General features: G+C 50.5%; 1 protein-coding gene across 2 annotated transcripts in view; it reads left to right on the forward strand.

Moving 5' to 3' along the window:
• The window catches only part of MAN1C1 (mannosidase alpha class 1C member 1), a 144,030-nt gene that overhangs the window by 47,577 nt on the left and 74,765 nt on the right, over positions 1 to 21,688 (forward strand). For both annotated transcript variants that reach the window (XM_081817777.1, XM_081817778.1), the window contains exon 2: positions 5,200 to 5,296. In XM_081817777.1, coding sequence (XP_081673903.1) covers positions 5,200 to 5,296 — 97 coding nt within the window. The remainder of the gene's footprint in view (positions 1 to 5,199; positions 5,297 to 21,688) is intronic.

A 21,688-nucleotide genomic window follows, 5' to 3' on the forward strand; every position in this document is an offset into this window, starting at 1 on the left:
TAGTTCATTTCTTTTTATGGCTGAGTACTATTCCATTGCATGCATATATATTCTACATTTTGTTGATGCATTTATCAGTCAATGGACATTTGGGTTGTTTTTCACTTTTCCGCTATTACAAATAGTATTGCTATGCATATGTGTGTACAAGTTTTTGTGTGGACTTATGTTTTTTATTTTCTAGGAGATGTGTCAGGGGACCCCTAGGTTCAGTGATTCACCAGGAGGGCTCACAAGATTCAGCACTTAGTCCTACTCCCAGCTGTGATTTATACTGTAGGGAAAGGACACGGAGAAAAATCTGAGGGAAAAAGGGCATGCAGGGAAGCCCAGAGGAAATGAGGCCAGCTTCCAAGAGTCCTCTCCCAGCGGGATCACACAGGGTACGCCGAATTCTTCCAGCACTGAATCGTGACAACACGTGTGAGGTGTTATTTATCAGGGAAACTCATTAGAGATTCAGTGCCGGAGGTTTTTATTGGGGGCTGGTCACATGGGTACCATTTTAGCACATACCAAAATCCTACACTCCCAGAAGGAGAGCAGGTAGGTACTCAGCATCATAGATTGTACAGGAAACCACCCTCACCAGTTAGAGGATGGTGGGGACACTCGTGAAATCCTCCTTCCCAGACACCAGCCAAGGACCAACCTTGCAGGCAGGCCCTTTCTAGGGATGGAAGTCTCTGGCCAGCTGTTAGTTCTTTTCTGCACAGGTCCATAGGAGTGGAGTTGCTGGGTCCCATGGGAATTTTTTATTTAACTTTTTTTGCCAAACTGTTTTCCAGAGCGACTGTACCATTTTCATTCCCACCAGCAATGTATGAGGGTTCCAATTTCTCCCCATTGTGGCCAACACTAGTTATTGTCCATCTTTTTGATTATAGCCTCCTAGGAGGCACTAATAGGTTTTTAAGTTAGTGATTTGCAAGCATTTAGAACAAAAAATGATGATTCGTAGGAGCCAAAATGCGTTCTCTAAGAACAAATCGTGCCCGTCTAACCCGTGATTTTCCTTAAAAAAAAAAACAAAAAAAAACGGCAATTTATTTTTTTCTGTACTAGCTATGGTAGGGGAGTATTTTTGTGTTTCAGCCCTGACCTTCACAGTATCTTCGTGTACAAAAATGGAGACACGGGGGTTGTATTGATTGGTGGGTTCCTTACTTGCTGACAGGTGACACTCAAAAATGCAACAGCCAGGAGGAAGGCCTCTGCTGCGATTTCCCCAACACTGTTCTCAGGCCCCCTGTTTAGTGTTTCTGTCCAAAACTCCGGGGGGCGGGGGGAGGAGACACAGATGGCTGTCCTATCAAGTTTGCAGATTACCCAAAGCAGGCAGACACACGCACATTGAATTATAAGATCTGGTTCCAAAAAGATCCTGACAGCACAGAATGGTAGGCAGAGTCCTACAGGATAAAATTACTAGGGACAAACGGCAAGTCTACGCCCACAGGATCTGGTCCAGATGTAACCAGGGAGAGTCTGCACTTTGGTTTCTGCTCATTAACAAAAGTATAGCCAACCATAACAAATGGGCAACAAAGTCTTGGGGCACCCCGGAAAAACATGATGATGTGTGGGTCTGCAGTTTCAGGGAATTCAGAGATCTGCCAGGAGGGGAACTGTTGAAGGAGCTGGGCTGCTCAGTGGGCCAATAGACAGCCTAAGGTGACTGGAGAGTTGGCTCCTCCTGTCTGAAGGTCTCTGGTATGAAGGCAGTGTGAACTGTCTTCTCCAGGGCCCATAGGGGAAAACAGATTTGGACCGATTAAGGAAGAATTTTGTGAAACTGTAGTGAAATGGGCTGCCGGGTAAGGTGGTGAGCACCCCATCACTGGGGGTGTTCAAAGAAGCATTACTTAATCTTTTATTAAGGAACTTGCATGGGGCAGGAGGTAGTCTGGATGAAGTGAGGGTCTGTCCACCTCTAAAGCCCAGTCCAGGGGTCACCTAAGGCACGTATCGCCAGCTCCAGAGTGAGATAGCTTTTCTGTGGTTCAGTCTCTTCCTGTGCCCCTCCCAGTCCTCTGTGTCCATCAGGACGCTTGGGTACCCACTTGAGACACACACTTGCCCTCTTCTTAGTGCCCCTGTTGCCCAGAAGCCCCTCCCCTCTGACCCATTACCTATCCTACCGAGGACGTGTGTGGTCTACCAGTCTGCCAACCATGTGTTAAACTCTACAGCCATTTTCTTGTTCTTACAGCCATTCAGCAAATATTTAGTGAGCACCTAGTATGTGCCAGTCCCTGGATGAGTTGCAAGACGTGCCGCAATGACTAGGGGCTGGGCGGAGGGGGCAACTGTATAAAAGTTTGACTGCAGGCTGCTGTGGGCCATGGCATCAGGAATGTGGGGAAGGAGTAGGGGCCTGACTTAGGCATGGCTGGGGAGGTGGCCTCCTGCAAAAGTGCTGTTTCAACTGGGATCTGAAGGAAGACAAGCAGTGGGCAAGGAGGTAGAAGGTGGGGCCAGAGTAGCATTCCCACTGGGGCTCTAGCCCAAACTGTAGCTGACACAGGACAGGACACCGGGTCGGTGCTTGCTTAGGGTGCTTTAGGAAGAGAAGTAAGGACTGCCTGGCTGGGGGTCTTTTCCTGTCCCCTGCTCATCCAGTGCCCAGGTTGAGCCACTTGTGACCCGAGATAGGAGACACGAGTGTGGGGTGGGGGCGGTTTGAGAGCCGCTCTGGCTGCCTTCTGAATCCAGTCCCAGGTGGCAGAGGGATTATTGGTGCCTTCGTTCCCCTCCACTGATGTGGATGACTGAGGTAACGGGCCCCGTTCCAAACGTCTCTACGTCCCTGCAGTGGGAGCTCCTCTGGGAACATGTAGATACCTACGATTCTCCTAATTACTCAGATACACCCACTTCTCTCTCTCTTTCTCTTAAGCAGGAGGAGTTTGGAGGGGAGGGTGCCGTCCTCCCCTCTCCAGACCTCTCCTGCTGCTTTCCTGCTGTCATTTATGTTTTACCAGCCTCCTGCTGTTCTCCCCCCCCCAACCTCAACTCATATTGACTTAACTGAGGGAGTCTCCAGATAAGAGAGACTGAGGGAGGAGGCCAGTCTCCCTTAAGCACTCATACCCGGCAATTAGTTTCTGTTACTGCCAATTCAGGATAAGTAGAAAATAACAGAGGAAAGGAACCAGGACTCAAAGCCCGTGCCAAGTGCTTGGCATGTGTTACCATGACATTTGCATGTGTGTCACATGGGAAGCCACATATCAGGCCGAGCATGAGGGTAGGGTCAGCCGGCCTGGGAGTTGAAAGAGCCTGGTTCCAGCCCTGCTGGCTGTGCTGTCCTGATCACTTCCACGTCTGAGCCTCAGTTTGAACATCTGTGAAGTGGAGAGGTGCTGCTGGATCACTCTGCCATTTTATGGGGGGCGTGGGCCGTAGATTTGTCACATCTACCCTCCTGGCCTGTGTATTTGGGCCGCAGTGGCAAGCACAGCAGAAGTTATGGTCCAGATGTGCCTGGAAGAGACTGCTCCTAAGCCTTGGCGCCCGGAACGGCAGAACATGGAGGATGAGGGTGGAGATGTTCAGAAGGAGGGGGAAGAGGCATGGAAGACAGGCCAGGAGATAGAAGGAGAAAAGTAGAAGGGTGCCAGACAGTGTCTGGAGGTGAGGTGAGAAATAGAAATAAACACGTGTACCAGATCCGTGGTTCTCAGGGGTGGCCTGTGGACCAGCAGCATCATGTGGGAACTCGTTAGAAAGGCATGTTCTTGGGCCCACCCCAGACCTGCTGAATCAGAAATTCAAGGATGGGGCTGACAGTCTGATTCAGTAAGCTCTCCAGGTGATTCTGATGCCCACAAAGTTTGAGAACCCAAGGATGGATGGAAGGAAGGGTGGTGGCTGTGGCTTGGGGGACTAGACGGGGATTTTAGAGGCTGAGGAGGGCAGAGGACTAGTGCTTTTCAGTCACGTACTGTGGCAGGTCAGAAACTGAGCGTTTCCAGCTACTTTCTTTCATGTAAACTTTTCAGGACTGGGAGCTAAACCTTTCAGCAAAACAGCCCCTATTATTCCCATTTCAAAGAGAAGTCCACTGAGGCTCAGAGACATTTAATCACTTGCCAAGGTCAAAGCAGAGGTGAGATGAGAACACAGACGGCTCTGGCCGCGAAGCCTGAGTTCTTTGCCGGACGCCAGCTGCCTCCCCGGGCACCGGGCCCCCAGCTGTGCCTCAGCTGCCTGCCCTGCTGTCACCCAAAAAGCCTGCCAGGCAGAGGCGACAAGGCAGCACCGTAGAGAGGTGAGCCCGGGGGCCGGGGGAGCAGGGCTGAGCTCACGTGTCAGCTTGCATTCCTCTGGCCTCCAGGCTAAGTGCAATTGGGGGACCAAGGTGCCTGCGTGATGTTCCCTAGGGACTGACATAGTTGCCTTAGTGTATGTAGTAAGCACTCGTGCACGGACTGATGCGCAAAGTTGATAAATACTCATTGCTGCCTACATGTGCCAAGCCCTGTGCTGGACGCTGTGGGGGAAACTGAGGCAGGCATAGTTTCTGGCTTTGAGGAGCTTATGGTTCACAGCGTGGGAAACAAAAACTGATAAGTGAGCAGATGGGGTGCTAGGGAAGCTGGGATGGCCAGGGTAGGTCAAGCCGAGTGTCGGAAAAGTTTGGAGAGACTTGTGGTGACTTTATGGGACAGAACAGAGGCTTTGGGGACAGACTTAAGGTTTCGGAGCCACAGGGCATGGGTTCAGTTCCCAGCACTCTCACGGACTCTGGGTAACCTTGGACAGATTACCTCATGTCTCTGCCTTGTCTCCTCATCTGCAGAACGGAGCCAATAATCCCTAGCCCAGGGGATTGCTTTATTAGATTATACCAGGCATCATTCAGTGAGGTGTTTCCTTCCTTTTAGAAGACCACTTCAGGCCAGAGCAAAGCAGGAAGGCTTCATGGAAGAGGTGGCTTTTCACTTTGGCACTGAAGGATGGCTAGAATATATTTAGTGCTTTCTGTGTCTTCTCTCAGGCCTCTGTGGTTAGACTCTGGGCTCGTGGGGTCGTCACCATGAATAGAACTATGTGAGAGGAAGTCGTCTTCCTCAGTTTGGAAGACTATTTTTTAAATGTGGTTTCCAATCCTGTTGCAGAGGGCAAAGCCAGGTGGCCAGTGCACGTGGTTGGGAATTGCCATGCTCAGGTTCTGTTTCCTCCTTTCTCTTGCAGATGATGCAGTTCGCCTGGCGGAGCTACAAGCTTTATGCAATGGGGAAAAACGAGCTCCGGCCGCTCACAAAAGACGGCTATGAGGGCAACATGTTTGGTGAGTTGGTGTTGGGGAGACCCGCTGCCCCTCTGGTGGCTGAGTGGAATTCAGTTTTGGCTCTTCTCCTCCCCCCCGCCCCCCGCCACTGAGTTGTGTCCCTATTTCCCCATACCCGGGGGGCTCCCGAGTCTGAGTTCCTCTGGGCTGTTGAGGCTTCTGAGCCTTCTAGAGTTGGGGAAGCCAACACGCTTCCCTCTCACTTTACACTCTTTGTACGCACTTAGCATCTGTGTTTGAGAGCAAACACACTTGGACATGTGACTGGGGATGGTGAGGAACAGAGACCTGTTTCCAAGGAGCAGGTTTGGAGTTCTGAAGGACACAGAGGACTGGGTTTAAATCCACTCCCCCAAGCATAGCTCTTAGACGATCTCGGGTGAGTTCGTGGAGAAACGGAACACGTTTCTGATGAGGTGGGCGCGTGCGCCGCCTTTAGGGTCCTGTGGATGCGTCTTGCATGCTCAGCTGGTGGATGGACAGAACTGTCGCTCATCAGGGAGCTCCACGGGTGCTGCCACGTGTCTGCAGCTCCTGTGTGACCTGCCGCCTCACTTGCTCGTGTCTCTTCCCTTTCCAGCCACGGGTTCTCCTAACTCGAAAGCCTCCCTCAGCTGGAGAGTCTGCAGAGTGCCTTATTGTGGGCACGGCCTCACATTCCAAATTTAACACCCTCCCGAGTCGCCAGCTCTCCTCTCTGCAGGCCTTTCTCCAGAAAAGATGCTGGAGGCGGCCTGGCTTGCTTCCTCCTTGAGAGACAGGAGCTGTCCGGGGCTGGAGACAGAAATTCACCCACTATGTTCCTCACTCCTTAGAGACACGGGCTCCTGAGGTCCAGAACCAAAGAACCAAGCCAGATGAAAATTCCCAGGAAAATCTTCAAGGCAGATTTAAAGGGATGGCCCCCACATGTATGGTCTTGTGGGAAGTGCTTCTGTTATGGGAAGAGGGACACGGGACCTGCCTTCCTCCCTCTAACCAGTCAGCATCACATCCTTTCTGGATGTTCAGATAACTCACTCCCCTTGGGTGTGTGTGTGTGTGTGTGTGTGTGTGTGTGTGTGTGTGTATGAGAGAGAGAATTTGGGTAGCTTCTTTCATTTTTCTGATTATCATAGGAACATAGGAGAAAAGAAAAAAGTGGAAAACAGACAAAAAATAACTCATTCTGCCACATAGATGCAGCCTCTGTTGAATCTTGTTCATTTCCTTCCAATCTTCTCTGCTTTTTTCCCCTCGATATATAATTTTATGTCCTCTCTCTCTCTCTCTCTCTGGCTTAATGTTACATCATAAGTGTTTCCCTAACTTACTCAAATTTTGTCATAAAGAATGTTTTTAATGGTTGCAGTTATTGCATGGATGTGCCATAATTCATTTAACCATCCTGCTAATGTTGGACAGAAGTTGTTTCCAATTTTTTGTTATTAAAAATAATTCAGCAGTTGTCATCTTTGTGTATAAAATGTTGTCTTAGGATAGATTCTTAGGGAGGACTCCTGAATCAGAAGAGAGGAAGACAGATGTTTCTTTAATCTCAAATATGAAATGTGTGGATTTCTGTCCAGGAGCCTGACTGTCTTCTCTGTCTTGGAACACAGACGTTCCCCAACGTCCCTCATCAGACCTGGGGAAAGGGGGCCAGTGTGGGTCTCACCGCAGTCTTTGGAGCTTTGGCTACTAGTGTAAATCCGGGATGGAAGCACAGAGGCTTCCCCCTCCTTCTAACAGTTTGCAAATATTCAGGGAATTGGTGGAAGTCGGGGGAGCTGATTTATGAAACTGCACAGCATGGGCATAGCTGTTGCTCAGACCATCCACGGGGACAGAGGGAGCACCGTGGGGAGCACTGTAAGTAGGATTGGGCTAAGCCAAGTCCCGTTGTGTAAAATTCCTCGGGGCTGTCCTTTGCATCTCAACTCTTCAGTCCCTTTGCAATCACCAGACCCGATGGAGAAAGTGGGCAGCTAGAATGATGGAAAGAAACTTGGACCTTGAGTCAGAAGACCTGGGTGCAAGTCCTCACTCTGTCCTGAGCTATCTGTGTGGCCAAGTCTGAGTCACTTAACTTCTATGGCCGCCTGCTCATTTGTCCTTCATACTGGACTGCTGTGAGAGTACGTATGAACACGCAGAGGGCCAAGCATGTGTGAGTGATTTACGATTTACAGTATAATACATGCAGTCAGCGGTTGCCCAGGTGAGCCCATGGGAAGTCCTGAGGTCCCCGGGTGTCTGTCTCCCAGAGCAGCTACTCCCTTGGGTGCCCATCATCCAGTGCCTGCAACAGTCCCAGCAGTGAGACAGCATCTTTCCTCTGCAGCCAGGAAAGAGGTCGCAGTGGGCGGCTGGCCCCTGGGAAGGGAGGATGTGCAGGGACCCGGGGAACTGGGCAGGGAGAGCTGGTCTCGGTTTTCTCTTTCACTCAACAAATGCTTATGTACCACTTCCTGGCTGTGTGACCTTAGGCAAGTCATTTCTCTGGGAGCCTGAGTTTTTGTGCACAGTGATACTAATTTAAAACATCAGACCCCCAGCCTAGGGCCTGCCTGACACACAGAACCTGCTTAATAGGTAGTGGCTATGACCGTGGTTACCTGCAAATGTGTCTTATGAGATAGAGGCTTATGGGAATGCACCCAGAGGAGGAGGTTCTAGTTTGGGGTGGATCCATGAGGGGCTTCAAAACCAGACTATTCCCGAAGATAGAAGGAGGTGAACTGGCCTGAGTTAAGCTGCTTGACACCCTCCCCCTTCTTTTTCCAGACTCATGTGGGCTGCTAGGTGGCATATGGCTGGGCTCCGGCCGCTGCCATCCTCAGTGACTTCACTGTAAACTGAGCCCTGCTGGGAAGGCCAGGTGACATCAGTGCCCCCCCTGCCCCACCAGACTGAGCTGTTTGGACATGGGCTTTTGCAACCCCCTGCCTGGGCCTGCAGGGCCCAGAGGGCTGCATACGGGGGAGAGCCGCAAGTTCATACTGGTGCCTGGCTTTGCAGTGAGAACATCAGGTGCCGAGCCTGGTCTGTGCGGCATTTCACCAAATTGAATTCCCTTCCCAGCTGCCCATGCACCCCTTCTTGAATCCGTTCTCACTCTGGAGCAAGACTGCCGAGTGAGGTGTATCTCAAGCCAGTTTTTGTATCCTTAACAATTCAGAGTCAAAGTGCCTTCCTTTTTCGTAACCTCTGGCTCAGCAGACCCTGTCAGAAAATGTTCCCAAGAGCCCAGGGCTGTGAGCAAGGCCACAGCCTGCTCCTTGCCTTGTGGCCCAGGCCATGGCAGATGCCTGCCTCGTCCCCCTTCCTCTGAGACGTCGCTCAAATGTCCCTGTTAGCGTCCAGCCAGGTGGTGGGCAGAGTGTGGACTTAGTTTTGTTTTTTGTTTTTTTTTAAAGATTTTATTTATTTATTTGAGAGAGAGAGAGAGTGAGAGAGCACAAGAGGGGGGAGCAGGAGAGGGAGAAGCAGACTCCCCGCTGAGCAGGGAGCCCGATGCGGGACTCGATCCCGGGACTCCAGGATCATGACCTGAGCCGAAGGCAGTCGCTTAACCAACTGAGCCACCCAGGCGCCCCAGAGTGTGGACTTTGGATCTAAGCAGGCCTGAGGAGAACCTCCGTGTTGCCACTTCGTAGCTGTGTGGCCTCAGACTGCGGGGTGGGGCGGGGCCCGTGGTGACAGACTGGAGGTGGACAAAGGCCTCGCCTGGAGCCAGGCCCAGAGCGGGCACTCGATGGCAGCGTTCTGATCACTAGTAAGTCCCAGGGGCAAGTCTGCCACTTGAAGAACGCATTCGGGGGCGGCGGCGGGGGGAGGAGAGGAGACAGCCGTGACGCAGTACCACAAAGCGCAGTGGCTCGGTACACAAAGGCCAGCTTCCTTACCTGTAGGAAGGGCTGCTGCTGGGACTTGGGAGGACAGTAAATAAGCCGGCCGAGGAGCATGGACTCAGGGGCCAGATGGCTTGCATTTGCGTGCTGCTGTGCCACTTCTTAGCTGTGTGAACCTGGGCAAGTTTCCTAACCTTTCGGGGCCTCGGGGTCCCAGCTGTAAAGTTGGGACCACAATACTGCCTGCTCACAGGACTGTTTGGAGAACTACATGAGTTAAGACATGAGAAGCGCTCATATTCACATATTCACATATTCACGTCTGGCATTCTTAAAGTCAGCTGCTATGAGGATGACGTAAGGCTCTTAGGACAGTGTGGGCCTCGCCCATGTTGACTGGAGCGTGTCCAAGACCCCTGGACCCCGGGACCCGCCGGAGGGCTCCAGGGCTTTCCAAGCCCTGACCCCTCCTGCCCTGTTTCCCCAGCCCTGGAGTGCCCATGGCAGAGCTCGTGGGTGGGCAGCCCACCGGCAGGCAGTGTCCTGTTCACTCCCTCATTTAAGCAGCTTACAGAGGAATTTTTAGGCAGCGGAAGGTTAAGGTTCAAGGCCATGGAATAAATCAGCCTCCCGCCAGGATAAGAGTTTCCGGGCAGGTGGTAAGTGACACCTTGCACTGGTGTCAGCTTCCAGCCCTGAAGCACTTAACGAGCATTAATCCTCACCAAGAAGCCAGAGTGTGCCATGCTAACTTCATCTTCTCTTAGCAGGAGGGAAAGTCAGCATGGGCACAGAGTCCTGGGAGGGTGCCACCAGAGAGGCCCTTTGAAGGCAAATCCCACTCCTTCATCTGAGTCAGGCGGGGCGGGGGGGGGGGGGGGACCAAGGTCAGAGAGGGGAGGGGACTTGCCCAAGATGACACAGCACATTAATTACAGGACTGGGGACTTGGACTCTGGTGGCCTGAGTCCCAGCCCCCTGCTCTTTGCACCACCCACTCTGAGATTAGCTAAACTGACCAAGGCCAGATTGTTGAAATGCAGGCCTATGGTCATGGCCAGATCACCACCAAGAACTAGAAATTTGCAGAGCTTTAGTAGCAGACTATCAGGAGGTGTATGATTTGGGGGCAAAGAGCCCACCTGCTTCCTGCACATGCATCACACCAGCCACTGTAGCTACATTCTCTTGTGTCCTACTCACAGCCCTTGTAAGGAATATATCACCCATTTTATCCCCATTTCACAGATGAGGACACTGGGGCTAGGCGAGTTTTAGGACTTGTTTAGTCACACAGTTATCAGGCAGAGACTTGATTACAAGGCTGTCAAACTCCAAAACCCAGTCCATAAGCCACTGTGCTGCCCTGTCCCCCAGTGACCACATATGGTGGCCACAGAGAAGGGAACAGGGCAGAGGGATGGTCTCAGGGTTGGTGAGCCTGCATCTTCTATTCCCCTGCCCTGATGGGAGCTGGGGAGGACACGCACTTCATGGCCAGGGTCTGCAGCCACCCATCTCCACACATCACTAGTTAGCGGATATCAGCTGAGTATTCAGGGCTTGGAAAAAAGGTTCAGATGTTCCTCTTTTCTCCCAGCATAGCCCAATAACCCAAAAACACAGGATTGCAAAGCATGCCTTTGGCCGTCAGCACAATGAGTCGAGGGTAGTATGGCTTTGAGAACCATGGCTGCCTGAGTTTGAATCCTGGCTCTGCCACTTCCGAGTCATGTGACTGTAGGCAAGTTTCCTAATCTCTCTGCACCTCATTTTCTCCATCTGTACAATGAGGATAATACCTCCTTCACCCAGCAGTTGTGGAGATTGGATAAAGTTCACGTGCAGCACCTGCCTCCACGTTCCCGTCCATGTATACTTGTTAACGGTAAGCTGCTGCCATTATTATTCTTTTTGTTAAAAAAAATACTTGGGAAAATAATTATATTGCAAGGAAAGAAGCAGTGCCTGTCACATAACACGTAGTGGGCTCTCAATAAATATTTTGGAATGAATGAATTGCCCACTGCAGTCTCTGCCTGCCCTGTTTTCCCTTAGCCCTTTGTCCTAGGTTTGGCTGGGAAGGGCTGGATCCTGCTTTGCTCTCTTCCTCTCATTCTCTTCAGCCACCTTGACCTCCTCCTCTGTCACAAAGTGCATTTAGAGTCAGCAGATTAACCCTGTAAGAGCAAGGGTCCTGCTCAGTCAGCAGATCTGCTGCTCGGGGGTCTTCTCTGTGGAGCATGGAGATGCTCGCATTGCCTAGCCGGCTCAGGACGACTGTGAGAGCCCCAAATTGGATTCCGCCCCTGCCTTGTGAGTCCCCGATAGAACTGCCAACCAAATCCCCATTTCCAGGGATGATTTATGGCCTTGGGTGAGTTAAGAGGCAAAATGAACACAGCATGATTTTCAGATCACAGGCTGGGAATGTTCGGCCTTGGCAGAGAGAAAAATCATCTTTGCCTTGTAAACGCAGCAAATATGATGTTGAAGAGGGAATAAATCCAGGTCCCAAGATGTCACTTTTACAATTGCTTTTTGGCGTGTGACTTAGTAGTGCCTTCTGCAAAATGCTCACAGTCTCCTACACATACACCCCAGTCTCACTGGATCTTTCTGTGGGGGTGAGAGTTACTCTACCAGCATGGCTGCCTAGGGAACTGCACACTTTGCCAGAGAGACGGTTTGCGAAAACCACCTGCTTCTGCAGTTTTCCACAGAACTCCATGTTGTTTCCACAGATCTCTGAGCTCGTTTCTGGGAGGCAGCATTTTGATGTTAGAGGTACGCCTGGATTCAAATCCTCAGCACTTACCAACTGAATGAAATTGGGCAAGTCACAAAATTCTCTGAACCTCAGTTTACTCACCTGTGAAGGTGGGGGCAGGGTTATGTCACCCCAGTACCCTGCCTGGCATGCATGTACACCCTTCCCAGTCCCCCTCCCCTGCTATTGGGTAGCAGAACACGTTGACTTATCTGGCTGAAAATACCATATCCGCTTTTATGAGTTTGGTTTTTTTTTCTTCTGAAAAGCAAAAACACCCAGTATCCATCCATAGTTCTTGGAAAATCATTGTCAGGCCATGTTGCTCACTGATTCTTAGCAGGCTGTGGTGCACATTCCTGACCCAGGCTTTGAGTTTGTTTTGAGAAAGGGCTGTCATCTGTGTCGGAAGTGGTGATGTTGCAATTCCTTGCATAGAACGGGTCAGGCGTAAGGGCAGCGAGCAAACCTTCCGGGGAGTCACATGTTTTGGGAGCCGTGGCTGCTCCATCCGGAGGCTGGGGCCTGTCAAAGTGCAGAGGAAATGGATTAGAAGCGCTGGTCACTGGCAGATGGGCTTTTTAGCACAAGGAGGGTAATGGGATGAAAATATTAACCCCACACGTGAAGGACAGGCAGAACTGGCAGCTGCTGGTCAGATGCTGCGGTCCCGTGGGGGGGGCGTCTCCGTGTGGCCTTGAATGACACATCCGTGATTTCGCCGCCACCTCCTAAAGACCAGAAAGTCCCTCAGGTCACGCTGGGTAGTTATCGGAGCAGAACGCTCACCTCTGAAGTAGCCTGCTGGATTTTCGCTCTCTTATGCTGCAGACCATTCATGGCATGGTGCTCTCTGCACCCTCCTCCCTCAAAGATTTTTTTCCCAAGCACTTTCTAATTAAGATGCATCTTGGCTGTTTTCTTTTCCTTTTTGTTTAAAAAGCTTCCCACCAGCACAGAGCATAATTTATTTCTCTAAAAACTATAGTAGCAGGTTGTTGTAAAAAGAAAACTCGAGGTCAGGAGCCTCGGGTCCCCGTCCCAGCCCTGGCGCCAGCAGCCATGTGAGCCGGCGGCCTCCTTTGGGCCTCGTCCGGTCTTCAGTACAAAGACGCCCATCCCCTCTGTGATTTCTGGTTGGTTACTAGGCTGATTTCTTCTTCTTCTTTTTTTTTTCCGCCTCTGAGAGGCTATTTGGGCTGTGCTGGTTCTCTTGAAATCTGAAATTTTAGTAGCAAGTCTTGTTCCTGTCAGGGAGAAGTGAGTCAGGGTATCTATTCCCAGAGCAAGTTGCTGGATGCCTAAGATGATTCACATTGAAAGTGACATTCCCTCCCGGAGGCGGGGTGTTCCCACCCACTTTCCAAAGACCTTGCCTTCCTTGGAAACAAGGCTGAGCCCACAGCAGCCAGCCAGCCCCCTTTTTCTTCACACCACATTGATGGCAAGCACTTGCCAAATTTCCCAACAAACTCAGTGACAAATAGGTATGTGAATTCGCAGAATCTCAGACTGTCAGTGCCAGTTGGATTCTTTGAAACCATCTGGTCCGATGTCTGGAGGATGGAGAACGAGGTACGCCGAGGGACAGGGACTCTCACAAAGGCCTGACAGCCAGGACTTGAGCCTTGGTCTTTTCACTTGAGCCTCTGTCTTTTTTTTAAATTACTTTTTAAACACTGAGGTGGGACTTACACCTTACATACAGTAGAAGGCACAATCCCAGTGAGTTTTACGTACGGGTACAGCCCGTAACTACACTGCAGATCAAGGTAGCACGTCCCGTACCCCACAAGGTCCCCTCGGGCCCCTCCCAGTCAGCGGCCCCCAAGAGTCGCCGCTATTCTGACTTCTGTTGTCTTAGATTAGTTTTGTCTGCTTTAAAATTTCACACCAGACTATCTATACTCTTTCATGGTTTGCTGCTTTGCACTCATAATTATATCATAAACAGTAGTAGTTCACTCCTTTGCAAGTTTACCCACCATTCTGTTGTTGGACATTTTTGTTTCCAGTTCATGGCAACTGCAAGCAAACCCCATACCCATCAGCAATCACTCTCTCCAGCTCCCCCTCCCCTGCCATCCCTTGGCAACCACTAATCTACTTTCTTTCCCTACATAGATTTGCCTATTCTGGACATTTCATATGAAAGGGATCATATGATATCTGGTCTCTTGTGACTGACTTCTTTCACTGGGCCTCATTTTTCGCCGATCATCCACACGGTGGCATGTACCGGTTCCTCATTTCCCCTACTGCCAAATAATATTCCATCGTGTGAGTAGACCATATTTTATTTATCCTTTTAGCAGTTGATGGACATTTGGATTGTGTCTACTTTTTATTTTTTATTTTTGGGCTATTCTGAATAATGCTGCTATGAACATTCATGGGCACGTTTTTGGGTGGACGTGGGTTTTCATTTCTCTTGGGTATCTGTCTAGGAGGAGACTTGCCGGATCACATGGTAAGTCTGTGTATAAACTTCTGAGGAGCTGCCAGACTGTTTTGCACAGTGGCTACACCATTTTACGTTCCCATCAGGAGTATTTGAGGGTTATAAATGCTTTTGTACATGCTTTTTGGTGGAAACAAGCAGTCACTTATGTTGGGCTCTACCCAGGATTTGAATTGCTGGGTCATACCATATTAGTATGTTGAGCTTTAGTTGGATGCTGCCGGTTTTACAAAGTGGCTAAATGGATCAGTAGTCACACCAGCCATGTGTGAGAGTTCTAGTCACTCCATTATCCTCGCCAATGCTTGTTGTTGTCAGTATACTTAATTTTCGCCTCCTACTGAGTATTTACCTCTTAATCAAGATGCTGCACCGGGGTTGCCTGGATGGCTCAGTCGGTTGAGCATCTGCCTTCGGCTAAGGTCATGATCCCAGGGTCCTGGGATGGAGCCCCACGTTGGGCTCCCTGCTCAGCGGGGAGTCTGCTTCTCCCTCTCCCTCTGCTGCTCGCCCCCTGCTCATGCTCTCTCTCTCCCTCTGTCTCTCAAATCAATAAATAAAATCCTAAAAAAAAAGATGCTACGCCCTTTGTTCAAAGCCCAAACTTCCCAGGCATGTGCTCCCTGGAGCAGAGCTGCCCTGCACTGCCTGCTGAGCCCTGGTCTGGAAGGGTCCCTGTTCTTCCTGCCTCAACCTGGGAGTGAATTGGGGCTCCCAGGCTGGCTGCCTGCCTCAAGTGCTCCTTGTAGCAGAAGGAATGATAAGCAAAGTCTTCCTTCATTACCCCCTCCCCACGCTGTCTTCCAGTGCTATTGGGGTGACCTCTCTACTCCCCAGCCCACCACAGCTGTAACACACAGGTCCAAAATGGTACGAACTGGAGCTTTTTTAGCTTGGTTATTATGCCAGGAAGGGGGTCGTAATAAAGAAAATGTTGACCTGGGGTCAGAAGACTTGGATTCTCCAAATCCTGACTCTCCCAACTCAATGGGCAGGGGTCACAATGGACAGGGCTCTTTTCTGAGCCTCAGTTTTCTCTTCTGTGGAATGGGGAGGTTGGCATCTCATAGGATTGTTACTGGGATCATATGAGACTACTTCTTTGTCTATGATTGTTCATAGGCCATAGTGTGCCAGACACTATTCTCGACACAGAGGGAAGCAGCAGGAAGCAAGACAGAGAGACAGCCATGTAGACCTCCCAGGCCAGTGGGGAAACAAATACATGAACTTGTAGTTTCAACTAAGGTAGTACGAGTACAGTGAGGTGCTCACACCGAGGACTCTTTAATTCATTCTCGGAGTGATGGGCTTGAAACGTTGAACGAGACCATGGCCCCTCGAGGCCTAAAAGATGTCAGGTGTGGCCGGAGCAGGTGGGGGTGTGGTAAGAGACCGTACGCAAGCAGTGCTAGCCTAAAAATGGGGTCCCCTGAATGTAGCTCCCTGGTGTTTTCTCCCCATCCAGGAGACCTGGCTTCTAATTGCTTCTCAGCCACCGATCTGCTCTGTGACCCGGGCAAGGCCCATTCTCTCTCTGAGCTCGTTTCCCCATCATACAGTGTGGGCGTCTGGCATACCGACTCTCCTGTGACTTCTAGGTCCTGAAATAGTAGGTGATTGGGCTACCGGCTGATGAAGGTCTGGTGTGGCCGAGTGGGCAGCGGGCTCAGTGATGGGGGAGGAGGTGCGGCACCAGTTGATGTGGGAAACAAAGGCAGAAGAAAAACTATTAAATTTCCTACTACCTACAGCCCATTGACAAGTCCTTGACACAGACAGGGTGACATTCCTCTAGGGACTTAACTGCCTCAATGTTAATACTTTGCTAAGGTCAAAAGGCAGTCTTAGACTGACCGCCTCCCCCCCCCCCGCCCCGCGCCCCTGCCCCAGGATCCTGTAAGTCTATTTTAACGTATAACAATTCCTCTGGAAACTTCCTTTATCTCTAAACCCTCCAAGATACGTGTTGGCAATCACCCCCCAAGCATATGGCCCCCTGATATACACCTGAAGGGTCTCATGACTCCGGTTTTATTAGACGGTAATAAATGACCTTTCCCCAACAATAGCTAGCCCCCTCAAGGTCCTGAAAACCTTGCTTCCAAAATTCCTTAGAGACTTACGCTATCCCTGACCCCCTCCCAACTTGAAAGCATATAATGGGCCACTTCTCCTGACCCCGATGCCGCTCTTCCTGCCCACGGGTCCTGTCCCCGTGCTTTAATAAAACCACCTTTTTGCACCAAAGACATCTCAAGAATGCCTTCTTGGCCGTCGGCTTCGAACCCTAATAATGTCTTTCCTACATCACGGTCACCGGTGAGGACCCAGCAAGGGTCGCTCCTCTGGGCTGGGGGAGCAGGGTCGTCACTCCCCCCCTCCCCCGCACCCTCCCCTTCCCGGGGCCTCTCAGGCTGGCAGATCAGTTCCCTGCTCCACAGACATGCTCTCCCCAGGCATGAGAACCAGGCAGGGATCAATAGGAATTGTTGAAAACTTCTGAAGGGAACAGGGAGGAGGACAAAGAGACCCGGAAGTGTGTTGTCAGCACAATTTAGGGCTAATACTCAAGTTTGTTTTTCTTTTCATCAAATCTGAAAGGCAGTTTGAAATCCACAGCTCCTGTTTTGTTTTGTTTTTTTAATGACTGGATAAAAGCACAATTGCATTTTCTCCCCCAATAACTTTGAATTCTGGGAATAGACCATGTGAGGATAATTGCTGTTGTCCAATCCTCCCGATGGCCAAGCAAATGATTAGGAGAGGGAGGAAGGGAGCCACCATGGCAGAGGCCCTCGGCCTGCTCCGTACCCAGCCAGCACGGCTCGGCTCCCCAAATAACACTGTTCCTGAAATAGCAGTTGCCCAGAAATGCATCTGGATGTTGTTTTGCAGCAAGTAACTGATAATGCTGTTAGGGACATGCAGAGTTGGGGTTATTTAAGTTTTAATTCAATTCTGCAACTTTGTATTGAGGACCTACTGTGTACCAGGCTCCCAGCTGGGGATGGAGTGGGGAAGAGGGTGCAAAATGAACAAGATGCCATGAGCTCCTTGGAGAGAAGACCAAGGCCATCTGCCTGTGCTGCCAGGAAGGACCCATGCCTGAGTTACACGGGTGTAGGAGAGGGTGACAGTACCCAAGGAGAGCTGCCCAGCAAGTTCCTGAAACTATTCGAAAAGTTCTCATAAAGTTCCCCACATTTCACTGCTGGCAGATCACAAAGCTGGTGCATCCTAGAGGAGTCGTATGGGAGGGGGCAGATTCTTGGGTGCCAGAGTTGCTCAGGGGGTAGATTTTGCCAAAGGTCAATGAAATCTCTGTCACGGGGGGCAACAGCATGGGCCAAGCCTAGGAGATCATGCTGGGAAGAGCGTGGGCGCTGAGACAGAGGTGGGGGCAGTGGGTGGGGTGGGAGGAAGCAGGTTTGGAGGGAAAAGACCTGGTCCCAGCATCCAGCACCCAGCACCCAAGATGCCCCCGTACAGGGCTGACTTCTTCATTAGACACAGTGCCTACAGCTCACAGAAGTATTGTAATTTTCATTTCTCTTAAAATCAGAAGACAAAAATGAATATAATAATGAATTTAGCCTGGGTTATATTCATTTTTATACAAATGCAATTGTAAAAGATCTTTTTTTTTTTTTTTAAAGATTTTATTTATTTATTTGAGAGAGAGATACCGGAGAGAATACGAGCTGGTGGGGGGAGGAGAGAGAGAAGCAGACTCTCCGCGGAGCCAGGAGCCTGAAGCAGGACTCGATCCCAGGACCCCGAGATCATGACCTGAGCCGAAGGCAGATGCTTAACCAACTGAGCCACCCAGGCGTCCCTAAAAGATCATTTTTAAATATATTTTTTTATGAAGGTAGGGCCAACAAAAGTCATAATGCAGCCCTGCTTCTATGTCCTTTGCCGGCGGGGGGGGGTCCCGAAAGCCTCCTTACCACTCTGACTCGGGGGGAAGAATTCCTTCCTTCTCATAGTTGTCTTGAAAGCTGGCACCTAAACAACTCAGGGTCTTTGTCTCCGTTAGTGTGGGGTGGGGAGGGCGTGTCCCCAGGTGCCCACCTGCTTGCGCAGCTACCTTCTCCTGAGTTTCCTGTCTTCCCCTTGGTACCTCTTTGAAGTAGGTGTTGTGATGACAAGCACACTGAGACTTTGAGAGAAGTAACTTGTCCAAGCCTGCCAAGAGCCAGAGTGGCAGTTCAAACCCAGGCATGCCTACCTCCAAAGCCCACATGTCCTGTTTCCTCTGCCTCTGGAACTGTGAACCCCCTGCGGGCCAGGACTTCCTGCGTAATCTGCCTTGTGCGTCCCTGGTATGGCACAGACCCAGATGGTGCTTTGGGGGTCTCCAGTGGTAAAGGTGAATGGCAAAGAAGGGTTCCGTGTGTGTGCATTGATTAGAAGCGATGAGGGAGCAGAAGGCTAGCTGAGGACAAAGCACAAGCTGACACCCTGCAACCTCCCTCCCCACCCCCCACTCCTGGGTGGGATCTGTGTGACATTCCTCCAGGAAGCTCCCAACTGTCTTAATGTTAATGCCTTACTAGAGGGAAAACAACCTTAGTTTGATAATAGCAAGGCCTGCTGTATCCCGTAGGTCCTCCTTAGCATATGAAAGTTCTTTTGAAAACTTCCCTTTTTCCTTACCTCCCCCAGCTCCAAAGTATATAGTCAGCCATTCCTCTTGACCCTATAGCAGCTTTTTCTGCCCATGGGTCCTGTCCCCGTGCTTTAATAAAACCACCTTTTTAAAAAAAAAAAAAGATTTTATTTATTTATTTGAGAGAGAGAGACAGAGAAAATGAGCAGGGAGGAGAAGGAAAAGCAGGCTCCCCGCTGAGCAAGGAGCCTGAAGCAGGACTTGATTCCAGAACCCCAGGATCATGACCTGAGCTGAAGGCAGATGCTTAACCAACCAAGCCACCCAGGGGCCCCTAATAAAACCACTTTTTAAAAAAAGATTTTATTTGTCAGAGAGAGAGAACACAAGCAAGGGGAGCAGCAGAGGGAGAGGGAGAGGAAGAAGCAAGCTCCCCTGCTGAGCAAGGAGCCCAATGTGGGGCTCGATCCTAGGGCGACGGGATCATGACCTGAGCCAAAGGCAGACGCTTAACCAACTGAGCCACCCAGGCATCCCTAAAACCACCTTTTTGCACCAAAGATGTCTCAAGAATTCTTTCTTGGTTGTTGGTTCCAGACCCCACCCCACCAAACCTCACCTATATTCCAAAACCACATCAGAAGGAGGCTGTGACATTCTTCTTTTGACACTGCTCAGCCTTTGTCCATTACATCCCTCTTCCCTGCATTAAAAGCAAAGCCAATGTAGTTACTTACCTTCCCCAAACCAAGGAGGACAAAATCCCAGATACCCCAGGTGACTCTGACACTAACCAGAGTCTAAGAGGGTGTCACAGGGGTCTGGCTGGACTGGGAAAAGCTGTATCTCCTGTTATTGCCCACATCCAGCAGTGGGTCCTTCTTGCTACCCACAGCATGGCTTTATCTGAAGGACCTTGAACTCCACAGACATAAACCATGCCCAGACCAGGGTATACATGCAAAAGCAGGTCCCTTGGCAAATGAGATATACCTTCTGGGCTCCCCCAGGCTCCAGAGGTCAGGATGCAAAGCTGAGCTGAGACCATTCCCCAGAAACATCCCAGACCCTGCAGCTCAACCCACGGACTGGAGAGGAGCAAAACCCCTGAGTCAGGGTCCTGGTGATTTGAGGCAGGTTTGCCAGTTGGATAGGAACATAGGGCTTTGACTCCATTTCCTAGTTGTGTGACCTTGGGCAAGTGAATTAACCTCTCTGAGCCACAGTTTCCTCTCCTGGAAAAAAACAGGAATAACAGTACCTATTTCATAGAGCGGTTGTGAGAATTCAGTTAGTTAATACATGTGCAGGGCTTAGAGTGGCACCAATAAATGGTTAGAGGCTGCCATCATCATCACCTTATCTTTACCATCAGTATTGTCAGAGCTGTCCAGGGAAACAGTGATTGTCTGTGTAACCTTGGACAATGCATTTTTCCCACCCCTCCCTGGGATAGTCTCACTATCTATGAAATGAGCAGCTTGGGCCAAGTTATGGCTCTTAAGCAGGAGAAGACATCAAAACTACCTACTGGACATTTGCAAACATGGATTTCCAGGTTCCATCCCCAGGAATTCTGATTCAGTAGTCTGTAGCTGGCCCAGGGATCTGTGTTAAAAATAGAATCTGTCGATGGTTCTGATACACAGACTGGGTTAGGATCCACAGGACCCTCCTGGGCCTAAGTCTGTCATTCCTGAAGTGGTTGGTACCCTGCCCATAGCCCTGTTAGCCCAGGTAATGCCTTTGGTGAGAGTGAGCCCCCTTGGGTGTTGAGTCTGCCACGTAGGTGAGCTCCCACCCTGTCGGATGTGGCAGGCCCCCAGTTCAACAGGAGGGCTGCGGGGGCCTGGGCCGCTGTGGGAGTGACCAGCATGTCTAGGGGTTTTCATTCAGCAGATGTTTGATGAACATGACATTTGCAAATGGCGGGCAGAGCAGTTGTGTAAAGGGGTGCCTTCCAGCCCTGTAGTACTTGGGGCTAATCCTACCCTCAGGTAACACAGGCTATTCTTGGTGTAACTTTGAACTGTTTCTGAAGTGTGGTTGAGAAGGGGCTGGGAGTGTGGTTGTCTGTCAGCCCCAAATCCCTGCATCGCCAGGGAGAGGATTTGGGATGCATTTATTTATTTATTTATTTATTTATTTATTTATTTATTTATTTATTTATTTATTTATTTATATTTGAGAGAGAGAGAGAGAATGAGAGAGAGCACATGAGAGGGAGGAGGGTCAGAGAGAGAAACAGACTCACTGCCGAGCAGGGAGCCCGATGCGGGACTCGATCCAGGGACTCCAGGATCATGACCTGAGCCGAAGGCAGTCACTTAACCAACTGAGCCACCCAGGCGCCCGGGATGCTTTTAATAAGAAAGCCTCAAAGGAGCTTTATTATCACACATGGCCCATCTTCTTGGGTGCTGCTGGGTCCCAAATCCCCAATCCCCACCTTCCCCTGCTGGAGCTCACTGTAATGCCCAGCCGCACAACCTCCCCCCACCCCCCACCCCTCACCCCCCCACACACACACACTGACCTTGCTCCTTACCCTTCAGCATACCCCAGCTCCCTTCTCTGACCAGTACAGTCCTGCCAGGAAAGTAGGAAATCTCAGCCCCTTTCTGTCTCCCACAGCTAAGAGGCACCACAGTCTCTAGATCAGCCATCCCCTTTATCTTTCTTCCTGCCTCCAATCCCCCATGTTCCCTTTGTG

Source organism: Leptonychotes weddellii, chromosome 4 (genome assembly GCF_054177405.1).
Source record: "Leptonychotes weddellii isolate Sample4059 chromosome 4, ASM5417740v2, whole genome shotgun sequence".
NCBI lineage: Eukaryota > Metazoa > Chordata > Mammalia > Carnivora > Phocidae > Leptonychotes > Leptonychotes weddellii.